The sequence below is a fragment of the Astatotilapia calliptera genome, chromosome 9 (assembly GCF_900246225.1).
Source record: "Astatotilapia calliptera chromosome 9, fAstCal1.2, whole genome shotgun sequence".
NCBI lineage: Eukaryota > Metazoa > Chordata > Actinopteri > Cichliformes > Cichlidae > Astatotilapia > Astatotilapia calliptera.
In genome coordinates this window covers 10,482,507-10,497,132 of record NC_039310.1, presented here as the reverse complement: position 1 = coordinate 10,497,132, position 14,626 = coordinate 10,482,507, and the positions used below count along the sequence as shown (strand labels likewise).

Below are 14,626 nucleotides of genomic sequence, written 5' to 3'. Positions count from 1 at the left end.
AGTCTGGGTGAGCTGTGTGTGAGATGGGTAGTAAAAGGCATATAAGGCCTCATCTTAACATTCTACAGTATCAATACCCAAAGGCACACAGACACATAATGCACTTAATGGAGTCTGGTTGTGTACATTTAGCACAAAGTTGGGGCCAAATTTTCCAACATAGACACAAAATGAGGAGTTATGTTAATTTATATGGTCTTTATACTGACTAAATAACATACTGTGACAAACTGTTGATTAGTAAAGTCTGCATGTTCTTTACAACTGTGTGGGTGCACTATGCAGACAGCTGCCTACGATTTATAGGCTAATTGCAGTCCACAGTGAGACGAGCAGAGGGAGGGATCACAGCCAGCTGCTGAAAGATGAGGTGGGTAGGGAGGTGCAATAGGCCTTGTTTGGTATCAGTGGGTGTAGGCTGGGTCAGCATACACTGATTAAAAGATGTGTATGGAATAAGTGTCTGTGCTATGTTAAATAGAAATCCACCTTAATAACAAAAACTATAGCGAAATAGATGCATGCATAGTCCCTATGACCGCTGAATCACCAGACACACACTGTTGAAACAGCAGCAGATCACCTGATTCCACACTTAACGTGTCAATGACGCATTTCCCATGCCAAGCAACAAACAAAGAAGACGTGCACTGAAGGACTAAGTGAAACCACGACACACAGAGTCTCTAATGCATGCTGTTCATGCGCACACCCGTCAGTCACCAGGTCCGGGTGTGATACTTACAGTACTCTCCGAAACATCGGTTTCAGCAGCGACCCCAGGCCCCACCTCATCATCGTAGGTCGCCTCAGGTTTAGGCAGGGCTGTGCCATACTCATCATACGCCCCATAATCATACAACCTGCTGTCAACCTCGCCCAAGTCATACTGGTTTAGGTCATACTCCTTAAAGTCATATGCGTCCGCACCAGTATCCAAGGTGTCCTGTGCTTCTGCAACAACGGTGGGCTCTGGAGCAACGTGAGTGGCCTCGGTGACATATGCACCGACAACATCTTCCTCCTCAGCCTTTCATGTGTTAACCAAGCCAAGGGGGTGGGGATAATAGTGAGCAACCAAGGAAATGACAATGTTAGTTAAGCGACTGAGGTAAAATAATCCATTTTAAGATGTTATTAAAGAAAATTGCAAGTTCATTCAACAGGAAATGCAGAAAAGAAAAGAAATGGTAACACTTCACTTATTTTGAATACCATATTGTCAATCTTAGATTATCTTTAATGTGAGAAAAACAACTACACTCTTTTCACTCTTCAATATATCACTCCATTACAGCCAAGTACTGTGATATATGTATTTCAATAAATTTACTTGTTATACCAGAAAAAAAGGAATAAATAAAGTGTTACCATGATAACAAAACATAATCATTATCAGTTTGGCAATCATAGATATAAAGAAAGGCTTGATGTTATCCGAGCCTGCTTTTCTCTCTCATCGTATGGCCGTTCTGTAAATGGCATACTGATGCAAAAAGCAAAGAAAGGCTCAAACAGATGTCACTAAAGACATCAGCAACTTGCAAAAACATCAAATTATTTGAAGTGAAGTAACTGAAACGCAAATAAAATCAAAATTAGCAAATCAATTTCTATTAAAATGTTTTAGCCACAGCGATTTTCACCACAACCACGATTACCTGGCACAATAGTGCTTTTCAAACACAGTGGTGATCGCTGTGGATTTAGTTCTAGAGCAAGACAAAGTGGATGCAATTACACTTGCTGTGGACATTTAGGCAAATTAAGCATTAAAATAATCACATCAACTTTGTCAAAAACTGCAGTATACAATGCACAGTCATAGCTGGCTGTGAGCGTTAAGCCTTTTGATCATAGTTCTTTTCAAGGTAATAAGAACAAATAGTGACCAACACAAGGCTCATGTTGTGATGGACAACAGGAAATTTTATTTTTTGTTTAGCAGATAATCTCTGCTAAATAATTTACAATCAGTATTTTTGGATGACACAGCTTCTGCCATACAAACACACACACATATGTATATATATATATATATATATACACACACACACACACATATGTATATATATATATATATACACACACACACACACACACATATGTATATATACGAGCTAACTAAGCTAACCCGTTGACGCCGTGCAGCCCCACAAACGGGGCAATCCTCGCTAATGGAGATTTGCCGCGTTAATGCGGTTACAGCGTAATTTTTATGAGATCAACACTGACAGCACTAATATATATGTATATATATGTTTGTGTGTTTGTGTGTGTGTATTTTTGTTTTTAAGCATTTAAAATTATCCTCTGTCCATCAATTCAAAGGTCAAAAGACAGAGATTCACTGACTTGAATCTCCATGTCTTTGTCATATCATACCAGGCACTTCCTTGGGTAAAATCCTGGTTCATACTCCCCAAAATAACTAACACAGAAGTGAGTTGAAAATTACCTCATAGGGTCCACTCGTGGCAAAGGGGGACTGAGTGTGAGTACCATCTACAGTTCCGTAGTCAATGTCTGTATTGTAATCTCCTTCTAAATTGTTTATCTGAGTCATGTTGAAAAAAGCAAAGAAGAATAAAGGTTAGCATAAAAGCTCAGACTAGAGGTTATTTGCTGAGGTCTTCTCAAGCTGACTGAAGTCGCTGCTACCTCTACACTGAGAAGGTTAGCGAGGCTGAAATCTGCCATCACAGATTTTCCCTTCTGAATTCAGGGCGGGAAGATCTTGATGGGATGTTCTCTAATCTCGAAATGAATTTTTACCCTAATATCGCCTCGGTGTTGCTCCGGTGCTGTAGCCTGGTAGCCAGGCATCTGATGTTTCTTCTTAGTGGAATACTTTTTAGCTTTTAAGGGCTTGGGCTTAGTTTTACTGGGGGGCTTTCTGGTCATCTTCTTTTTCGAGGACAGACTACGTTTCTTTCTCTGGAAGAGGTGACGGTGATAAATAATACCAAACATGGAAAATGGAAAATGGAAATGATTTGAAGCCACACTCCTTGATTGATGTACAGTATTTTTTCAATACAATTGTGTTTCCAGAAGCAGCTGGATACACAGTACTTGGTCTGCACGTATCACTTTACATATTGTTCATGCAGATCAACTAAAAAGGGCTGCAACTGGAGCCCTGATCATGTTAATACTACTGCGTGACAGTTGGGTAGAACAGGGTGCTGTACAACAATCAAGGACTGAGCTGTTCATGTGACACACAGGAACGATTTTAGGACACAGTCAGGCACAAGCGCACAAAAAACAAATAAATAAATGCATAGATATGAAATCCACAGAAGAGTACAGAGTTGCTGATATTCCACAGTGTATACAGTACTTTCAAAGATATGCTGGAAATTCACTTAAAGCAGATGGCATTCCAAGAGAAGGCTGTAGACAGACAAGACGGGACTAGCACACTGTGTATGTTTGCATCCACATTCAAATTTACACCTGCAGTACTGCACACTAAGGGCATGATCTCAATATTTTCATGTCGCAGGGCAAGTCGACCTTTTTAGCTTTGACATGAATGTAAACATAACAGTGGGACACGGAGACAATACACGAAAGAACCAAAATCTAAATGAGACAGCGCAAAAACATCTTGTTCTTCGCTTTTTCCATTTACCTGCGGCTCAAAATCATCATAGGTTGGACTGGTTTCTGTCGTTCCCTCTGAATACTCATCAAACACAGAGTAATCTAAATCATCAGTAGTGTACTGGAGAGGATGACAGAGGAGGGAGAGAGGTTTTCATGTTAGCAATAGCAAGACACATCTTCTTTCAACTTCTTTCAACAAGAAAATGACACACATAATTTAAATCAGCTTCATCATCCGATGTGTTTAAACAGCAAACAGTTAGATATCTCATAAAACAGAGAAAAACAACAGAGACTAAATTACAAGCAGCATTTCAGGGACATCGTAATAGAAATTTCTCACAGAAGTCATGTAAATTATACACGACAGGACTTCTAAGATCAGCTGGAATACCTGGTCTGATTAAAAAAAATAAAAGTGGAACTATTATATAGCAGTTCCTTATTAAGGAGTGATGGTGACTTTTGAACTTTAATTTGCAGTCTCAACATGATGCCTTCATGGTTAAATGATTAAAATATTAAGGCAGGTAGAATTTCTTTTAGCAGTTACTAATTGATCAAAAACAGGTAGATCACACTTATATTGGCCCTTAAGGTACAAATACACCTTCCAGGACATCGCTGTGGCCAGATGTACAGCAGCTTCTGACATGACTGTGTATTCACCAATGAATAATCAATAGTGCAATTTATGGCATCTTTCTGAGTATGTGAAAAAATAAAGGGCAGGTTTTGGACAGCTCCAGATAACCGAAAATTCATGGATGTGTTGGATAAATATATCTGTATTGTACTGAACACAAATGGAAAATCAGCCAATCAGTACTCTTTTACTCCTTATTTGTATAGTCTGCAACAAAAATACAACATTGCAGTAGTAGTAGAAGTTTTAGTCATGATTATTAAATCCTAACAGCTTTGCATGTCTGTCGGTATGTCAGCATGCATCACTCTAGTGCAAATGATGAACTGATTCTCCAGGATCATAAACCTTTAGGTTTGTGAAACAGTGAAAGATCAAGTCAAAGCATTGCACTTTACCCTGGGGAGTATTTCCCAATATCGAATTTATTTTAATACATTAAAATATAAAAAGAAGGGTAATTAAGGCTTTAAAACATCTAAGCCCCTCCTCTGTCACAGTTTAGTTTATATTCCTATTTTTATGTTAGCTACTATGGTTGATTTGTGGAATCTCCACCACCCTCCCTGGTGGTTGCCTGACCTCTTCTGGCTCCTGTGCCTGCAAAGAATCGCTGAGGGCAGTGTCACAGTCTGGGCTGTAATGTTCACAGTAGTCGTATGCTGCTTTGGGATCCTCTACAATCAGAAGCTGCTGGATGTCCCCCTGCAGAAAACAGAAAAACAGAAAAAATAAGCAAATTTCTACCACATATGAATTTCTTTGCCAGCTTTAAAAATATACAGTCAACATCTGAAATCCTTATTTCGTTGCATGTTAATTTGCATGAATATTACTAGTACTGACAACTCCCTAAAGGATTATGAAACCTGATCACTACCTCCCTGACAAGGCAATGCTGTACCCAGGCCTACTGGCATGAGGGTCATGCCTCATCTTGCTCACAGACTCACACAACATCCACACACACTGTGTAAAGTGGAATAAATGAAAATCTTAAATTATAGACACTTATAGAGTCTGGCAGAATTGAGTCTTGTATGATTAAACAGCTTGAAGCACAGACCACAGAATCCACACCGACAAGGCGCAGGGAGGAAACCGAGTTCAGACACTGGGAAATTATTGTTATCAGCACTGGATTTTACCTCAGGAAAAATAAATAAACGAGTATCATCAAGACACAAGAAACACCTGGTGTAGTCGTGTGTTTTACTATAAATATAAAAGACTTTATACTCAGTACAACAACTATAGTGAACGAAAGATAAGAAAATGAAATGCAAACAATCCTGGCAATGCAGTATTTCTGTTTTTATCCCACATATGCCTTATCACATGTGCACAGGGAATATACATTGAGAAAAATAAAATTTAAGTGTCATTTGTGGTTTTGATCATTTAATTCTAACTTCATATCCTGCCACAGCACGCAGCTTTTTTACACCACTTCAAAAAATAAAAAACATATTTGCCAAAAATGTTGGGTACGTAAAAAGCAAACACAAGAATCTTTGTTTCCCCTCGAATCCTTGTTCACAAGTCAGCCAGCTATCTGACTCAAACTCAGTATTTTCTGATTTGCCTAGCAAACCCACAAGACGACATGTTTACCCATAAAGTCGATTGTAGTGAGTGTCGAAAGGCAATTGTGTTACAGCTCAGCTGACCGCTAAATAAAGACAACCAATTAAGCAAAATTTGTATTGCACACAGTTTTAAGTTCCTAAAACACAAACAAAGGTAGATTTCAAACATGATTTATGAATGTTTACTGTGTGACCGGATACCGCAACGCTTGACACCACTCCAGCACTGCCAAGCCCTTGGTCTTATAGCCAAATCAAACAGTTTTTTTCTTTGGCGTCTAGAACTGCTTGAACTGAGTCTCTGCAGACTGACTTTGTGCATCTACACGCTACACCACCACTGAACCAATGGCTGGGTGAAGGGTGTTGGATCTGAGGCAGCTCACAGGTACAATCCCAACATATCTGTGTCAGCAGAGGCACTATAGGTCGAAGAGCAGAACAGAGTATTGGAAGTCAGACAGAAGAGGAATCAAGGAAGCTGAAACTTGGCAGGAGAATGTGTTTGTGTGTCTGTGTGCACGTTTGTGTGTGCATGCATGAACTCTCCTTTTGTTAAAAAAACAGATCTATGGATCCTTGACATGTACCTCAGAATAAACATCAATGTGTTAGGGCTTGCTCCGTGTATAACGATCCATCCGCATCGTGTTTGACTGCATCACTTTGGCAGTCCAGAGAATCCTGCCTATGTTTCTGAATGTAGGAATGCATTTGTAAAAATTAAACCTCATACTGTCAGTTTAAAGTTAAACACACTGCAACTGCACACAAAAGTCTATCTGATGTACCATAGAAAGCATCTTCTCTGTCTCTGGTTCTTCTAGCTACTGCAGTTGCTCCATTCCTTGGACTGCCAAACATCTGATCTTATCTGTCATGCCTAATTCAAACTTTCTGTTTTATTAGGCTAGTCACAACATTTCTGCTCATGCCAAGTCATTATACTACATATATTACATTTTAGTAGCCACACTCTTGGATCGCACAGTGGGACAATTAAATAGCTGTACCCACAGTGTCTGAAAGATACCACACAACTAAGCTTTTAGTAACCACTCAGTACCAAGGTCCGGTCTCTTCCCTCTAAGGACACAAATGGAGACAAACAATAGCAGCAAAATGCCAGACACAGAGCCCAAACACACATTTATAAAGCTTAAGGGTGATGTCTTTTTGTTTAGTTTGATTTAACATACCTGTCTGTGTATACATTTACAAATAAAAAATTAACTTGTGTTATCATTTGAAGACATTTGCCATATTGTTCATTAAATCAAAATTTTACTTGTATAATGATCATTGAACAGCTATAAATCAAGCCTGGAAAGAGATTTGTGTGTGCCTCAGTCCAAGTGTTTTGGGGGAGGGGACTCAATAAAAAAAGGTAAGATCAAGCTTTCTCCTGAATCAAGCTGACATGTATTACCTCACATGTGTCACCATAAGACCAACAGTGAATGCTTGAACCCTGATTTGAGTCAGCTGTAATTAGTCCACGTCTGAGAGCCACCCTTCTGCACACAAATAGGTTGTGGAGACATGGTGTTCTCACTCAAAACCAGCTCAGCACAATTAGTAAACTTCTGACTGCGTCATGACCAACATATTCAACAATAGTTATAATTAGAAAAAAAATGATCAAAGATGGGCATTCACAATCAAGAACACCAGTAAAGTTTTAATAGATAAAAACATTTTAAATTAAATTTAAGATTTTATTCTTGGAGACTGCTGGGATGATAAATGTTGAAGCAAATCTATATGAATCATCTCATCATCAATATACCTGCCAAGTTCTTCTTTCATCTCTCAGGTATAAACCGAAATCCCACAGACAGCTTCTTCCTTTAACGGTTCATTAAAATGTCTTTCCAGTAAATAATAAGACTGCTGCAGACCTGCATTACAAACAAGAGCCAAACCACAAAACCAAGACAAGGTAAGAGAGAAACTAATATTAAATCTGGAAAGCAACACCATGAGGGCTCCAGAGACAGACGGGGATTTAGAGAGAGCAGCTGGGATGGTAAAAGATGTTTTGTACTGGGAAACACCTGGGAAGAGTTACACCACAGTTCTAAGCCTGTCTTCTAATGTGGACTGCTGAGAAAAAAAGGGGTGAAAAAAGCCAAAGCAACTTGGAGTAAAGCCAGAACTCCAAAATATGCCCCTCCTGGCTACAGAATACATCTGTGCAGCATGGAAGCAAGCCCATGAGGTTATACATTAATGACTGCACTGTTAGAGGTCAATAAGAAAAGGGAGGGCATGAATAAGAGCAGTGGGACTAAGATCAACAGCTGATACTTGTCAGTCCTTGTAGAAATCAGTTTGCTACTCTATACCTGCTTTATCCACCTTGTGAAGCATCCCATGCTACCAAAATAGTAAAGTTATGTAATGCCTTTGAAAAAAATCCACTTTCACAAAGGGCTTTGGCAAAGAAGTTAAAGCAAAATACAAGACTAAGAAACGGAGATGCACTGATCAACCAGCCAGGGACCACAATCAACTGATTTCCAAATTGTTCAAGGCGGTCTGTTTCAGGCATGCGCAACATCCACACGTGTGCACGCTCACAGCACTCACAGCCACATGCTAACATGTCGTTAGCATGGAAGCTCTTCACTGTGTGTGCAGACACAAAGTTTGCCAATGTAAACCGCATCTGTTGTCACAAAAACAAATACCATAACAAATGTAATCAGACACTTAAATCACCCTCACCCACACATCCAATGGATCTGTTAAAGAATCTAACAAGGGAAAAGTAACTAAAATTAAAGCTATGCTAATTTTAGTTAATCAGGATAAGCAGGGTCAAAGCAGTTACGAAGAACATTATTATAATTTTCAAATAAATTTACCAGTTATTACATTATTATCTGAAACATGTCTTTGTTTATTTCACGGATCGTTGTTAACATGTACTAGTTAAGTCAAGGAGTCGCTAATAAAAAGTTATGTTTGTTTTTTTTGGAAAAACTGCATCTGTCTTATACTTTATGTAGCACAAAGTGACAGAAATAAACCTGGAAAATAATCATATTTGTGATCTGCAAAGGGCAAATTCTGACATATATCTTTTTTTACATTCTACCTCATCCTAACCACAAGGCATCTTGGGATATAAATAAACATGGAAGAGGTCCACGCATAGTAAAATTGTTGGAATCGAGAGGTATATTGAAATAACATCTATTTTTTGAACCATTAGCATGCAGCAATGTCACCTTTTTCTGTGACAGTTAGCTATTTGTTTGTTTTTCTCTCTCAGTTAAAGTCCTACTTCAAGTTCTAAATACAGAGGCAAGTTATCACTGGCCAAATTTATCATCAGCATGTGTCCTTTGACATACTGTAGCCAAAGGCAACATACCTTTAAGTCTAACCACAGTCAGCTGTAATTAGACAGCCTCATACAACAATTACAACAATATGTGATTTATAATCCTAGTAAACACTAGAATGCGCAAGTAAGAAAAAGAACTCAAAAGGCAAAGTGATATATCTGTGCATTTATACATATATATATATGTGTGTGTATATGTGTGAGTGTTTTCACCAGGCATGAATAGACAGTCTCGTTTAACACAGTAGGGAGGCCTGAACCTAGGGAGGATACAGTGGGAGGAGGGGGTGGTGAGCATGGAGGGGAGGAGATGAGCAACTAAGAAGGCCTGAAGGCTCAATGAAAGACTCCCATTCATCTAAGCCAGATCCCTTTGCCATGGTGGTCGCCTCAAACCTGAGGCAGGTACTGCATGAATAGACATTTATGAAAAATGCAGGTGAAGTTGGGAAAATAAATTCCAAAATTTGAGTAAAGAAACACATAACAGCAATGTGTGCTATCTAACCCTATAAATCGAACACTACTCATTTAACAGAGAAGTAAAACTTTTGGACAAACTGGCAATTTTGTATTTCTTACATTTCAAAACATTTTTTAAATTTTCTTATACATAGTTATATTTTTACCAGGTCAAATCTCATAAAACTCGAGCAATGACCAATTTTACAAAAAAAAAAAAAAAAGATCAAAACATCAGGGGGAGGTCTGACATCATCTCTCATTATAAAAAAATTGGCATGAATGTAAAAGGTCGAGGTATTTCCTTCCCCTCTACTGTACATCCCAGCATGCAATGGGCACTGAGGATATCTGAAGAGCGCAAGGACAGAGAACAGACAGGAGACCTGTTCCAAAAACTACACAGAGAAGATCCTGTTAGGTGACTTATGGCTCATATTTTCAGCCCTTCCACTGCCAGCCTCTGACTAGACACACTGTTTGATACAAACACGGGCCTCAGTGCCCCCCCCCCCCCCCCCCCATAAATCTAATCAAAACTGACAGGATATGTGAAAGCAAATCTGCTTATAAACGTTTAAAAAAATAGTACAACAAATAAGAATAAGTCGGCCATCATAGATCATAAACTACAATCTGGTTTTGTCAGCTGATAAACATTTTTTAGATGTTTTTAGAAAGATTATTCACTTGAGATGAACAATCCTTTTTAAGGGGCTCTCACAAAAATAATCAGGATATACAACATAAAAAGCAAAATAATGCTTTATAAACGTAAACAGGATAAACAAACATGTTCTCATAACATGAAGTGGTGTGACTGTTTGTGCTGTCTATGTCTTTGTGTCTGATTTGAGCTTTTAAAGGTCTTTAATGTTGGATTTATATATTAGACACTGATGTCTTTGTTTTATCTTTTCTCATCTTTGTGGAATATATTAAAATACATAAGTGAATCATCCACATAAATATATGCTTTAATATACACCTGCAATGGTTACTTTTTTAAATAAAAGTAAAAGTAGGCAGTAAATCTAGTCTGTACCACTTAGGCAAACCTCAGTCCAAAATAGTTCTCATGCAGCCACCCAGTGACCTTTATGTTTCACCATAAATATCATGACAATTCAGCCTCTGTTTGTCATTATTTACGTCTGCCTGACCCACTGCCACCATCAACCTCTGGATGACCTGCGCCTCAAAGCAGAACAAACATCACACTGAACGAACAAATGGTAACAAACCCAAACTCCCAGACAGTTACTCATACAGTCTGGGAGTTTGAAGCAGAACAAAGCAGATTTGTATTCGATTTATATTCAATATCCCTTAGTTATGGAAAATTCTTCTGTGGGAAGATCAAATAAAACAGCAAATGTTAAAGTTGCCACAAGGTAGCTTTACTGAAAATGAGAAGCGACAAAGCTCAAATGGTCTCAGATATCTCATATCGGATACGCATGTTGTCAGGATCACAAGGATCTGTGCCAGCGGGATTTAAACTATAACCTACTAAACAACGCACTTTCAAAACTGGGTAGACAGTAAATACTCTTTCAAATTAAACAAGGGAAAAATGCATTTAATACACACAGTAATGGATTAAACTTCTACTTTTTCAGTCACAGATGGCAGATGCATGGTTCCTAAACAATGTGCCAAAATACAAAGCAAATGTGTCAAAATGCAGATTAGAAAACTCAATCACAAACACTGTACATATGCAATCCACCACGTTGACAACCTTACCTGGAAACCCTCCTGATCCAGTATCCTGGTGCCGAACACAGTAATGCCATCGGTGCTGACGGAGGCATGGTCACTCCTGGGGAGGTTTTTGGTGACCTTGTTCTTACAGTCTACAATGATAGTGGCCACTTTGTTCTCCACACTGATGGCTACACGATGCCACCTAATCAAGGACACACACAAGGAGAAAAGCAATAAATGAAAAAAAGGAAACATCTATAAAGTTCAATAAGTTAACTGCTTGTTATTTAATCATTTTTGAAATGTTGTTGCATGTTGTTGCTGTGGGAATTCTCACATAATAAAAAGGCCTTGACACAGCAGATAGCTGCTAAAAAATATTATTATAGGTGTCAAGTACAAATTAGGATATCTAATTTAATTTAATTTAATCATAATCTAAAACAACATCAGCACTTTAACAGTATGTAGTCCACTTTGACTGCTTCACAACACAACTCAAGGAGAAAGAAATTCACAATACTCATTACAATACATGCTCCAGTGTTTATGGTATATTTTGATCGGCAACCGCCATCGATGCAATGGGTTAACTGGGGTCACACGTGAGTCTGACACCTTCCTTGCCTCTGCACCATTTGCGCTGCACTTGAGGGCTATTGCATACCAGGCAGCACTGGACCACATTCTTGCCCCCACACTTTGGCCCTGTTTAACACGGGATTACACTCATTAAACTCCAAACTTAATCCTCCTTCTGGGTTACTTAGCATGACAGACGTTGTGAACATTGTGGAAAGTGTGTGTCAAGATCCAGGAAGGCTTGCCTTACCAGAGCAGGAGACAGACAGTCAAAACATTGTTCACAGGTGGAAGATGAGACCTGACAACATCTTAACTTAAGATAGCAATCAAAGACCTTTTTTTTAATCACAGATATAACTGTTTCTGATAATTCATTTATCTGCGTGGTCAATTGTGTTACCAAAAGTGAAAATGTGTCTTTGAATATCAGCTAAGTCATACAGACACATTCCAGGGCAGGAAATGGAGCTTGGAGAAAAATAAATGTGCAACACTCTCTGGGATAAGCACTACGGCACAAAGGACTATTTGTCACCTTATGTGGCAGAAAAGCAATCGTTGACTTCAGTCAGTTTTCTCAGACTTTAAGTGCATATTGATCGGAGGGGTAAGATTATATTTGAAATAGCATATTATTATATAAATCATATTTAAAAAGTGTAATTATGGCAAAACTAAGTTGCATCATATCTTATCCATTTTTCTAAATAAAAGAATGCTCCTTTTTACCTCATTAATAGCAGATCATTGTACCTCCCTATTCAGCCTGAGTGTCTGCTTGCTAGTACCAGTGAATCCATCCATGCATGCAGCTATAGCCACTGAAGTTTTAAACAAGACCTTGAGCTGGAAAGTTCTCCACCAAAAACAGTGCACTCTCTAACAAAGCAAGTAGCACATAATGGGCAAAACCGCCTACAAGACTAGCACAAAGCCGGCTCAGAGTATCTTTCATTTGCTGAAAAATGCTCACGAAGCAGCATTATTGCTGACTTTTCAAGGATTTGTCAAGCTTATTTCTATTATGATAACAGCATATATACTATAACTCATCTTAAGCCAATTTAGAGCACAAAAATATTGTGACTGGGTTCTGACTTCCTTCTAAAGTTCAGCATGTTCAGCAAGTGCAAAATCCTTTAATAACACTGGAAGAAACTGTAAAGCACAGCATCCTTTCTGATTATTTATCCCCAGCCTGTCCCTGCACATGGACTCTTGACAGTGACCTAAAAACTCCCACTGAGCATTTTGTGATTTTTGAACATGGGAGAAGATAATCAGGTTTATGCTAAATGTTAAGAGGCCTGTATTTCTGGTACTGCCCCTTGCTTCTGTCTCTAAAATAGCAGAGGCAGTGAGTTCATAGATGAGGTCAGGTTGTCCATAGCAGTCCTGCTGTGCCCCAATAATCCAGTGTCTGTCTCTGACCTGTCTCTATGCCCACAGACCCCTGATGAGATGGCTAATCCGGTGATGAGCACCTGCAGCGCAACAAGGGGAAGATCTGGGTTGTTTTCTCACTTTTATTAAAAAGAACAAGTCAGTGGGAATCAGAAAATATTTAGCTTTACATGGTCATTAAACTATTTTTAGGCTGATTAAAATAGCATTCAATGCATTATAGGAACGCATAGTCCAGCAAAACTGGCACCAATAAATAAATGCTGGATCACTTTGTTCAAAACTATTCAGTGCTGCAAAATGCCAAAGCACTGGCATGTTTCCTTTGCCCCATGTTGCATTTTAACACCCTTCACTCTCCACACCCATTCCCTCTGAGGTCCTGTGCATGTGTTCGAATACGTGACTACGTGAGTGAATGTTCGAGATCTGACGTACTTTCCGTCAGCAAGGTTAAGACCATCAAACAGGGGGTATTCCTCTGGGACTGGCTTGCCATTATGATCCTCATACAGGAAGATAGGTGAGCGTCCAACCTCCACGCCCAGCTGCTGGACTCCTTGCTCGTTGTAAATGGACAGCAAGAAGGACTGGATGCCAGATTTGGGACGCACTGTGGCTAGGATGGCGAAATCCTCAGGAAAAACACCACCTGCATGGTCAAAACAGAAAAGTTAATGTGACTGAGATGATCTAATAAATAAAATTTAATTTCGCCCAGCATGGAAATCTACACATATCTGCATGGTATGTTTTTCTCATGCTCACCTAATGTCGTGATAAAAGCAGTCACTAGCAGTTTGCACATAGCAGTCTAAGGTTAAAGGTACTTACCAGGGAATAGCTGTGTGGTGGGGGCACTGATCTGGACCTCCTTGGCAACTCTGTAAGCTGTATCTGGCGTCGATGCTCTTCGGTTTGCGCAAAATCCTGTTGTTTTTGTCACTCCTTTGGGGTAATTTTCAAATGCTAATACTTTTAGGACATCCACTGGCTCTGCTGTTTAAAAGGCAAAGAAAACATCAGGTTATTGCAGCGATTTCTGTGGGCAACATGAAGGTGCGCTTCCTTTTCATAACCACCTCATGAACGATTCAGGTTGGAAACATAAAACGCAGTCCATCAAGATAGTATGCTAAAGTGAAGGTGCATTCTCAACAAAGTCCAAAGATATTAAGGGAACAATGATGAGTGTTAGGGCTTTTAACATTTTTTTTTTATATAAATAAACATGTCATTGTGCTTGTAAATAAATGCAGG

General features: G+C 39.0%; 1 protein-coding gene across 4 annotated transcripts in view; it reads right to left on the bottom strand.

Annotated features, from left to right (window-relative positions):
* col11a1a (collagen, type XI, alpha 1a) overlaps window positions 1-14,626 on the bottom strand; it is a 68,762-nt gene that overhangs the window by 49,509 nt on the left and 4,627 nt on the right. Inside the window, exons 2-9 of one of the 4 annotated variants that reach the window (XM_026179229.1) lie at window positions 14,201-14,365; window positions 13,805-14,018; window positions 11,417-11,579; window positions 4,844-4,966; window positions 3,641-3,733; window positions 2,776-2,937; window positions 2,459-2,557; window positions 746-1,030 (exon numbers count right to left, since the gene is read on the bottom strand). In XM_026179229.1, coding sequence (XP_026035014.1) covers window positions 746-1,030; window positions 2,459-2,557; window positions 2,776-2,937; window positions 3,641-3,733; window positions 4,844-4,966; window positions 11,417-11,579; window positions 13,805-14,018; window positions 14,201-14,365 — 1,304 coding nt within the window. The remainder of the gene's footprint in view (window positions 1-745; window positions 1,031-2,458; window positions 2,558-2,775; window positions 2,938-3,640; window positions 3,734-4,843; window positions 4,967-11,416; window positions 11,580-13,804; window positions 14,019-14,200; window positions 14,366-14,626) is intronic. The other 3 variants (XM_026179226.1, XM_026179227.1, XM_026179228.1) reach the window with 3 other exon arrangements.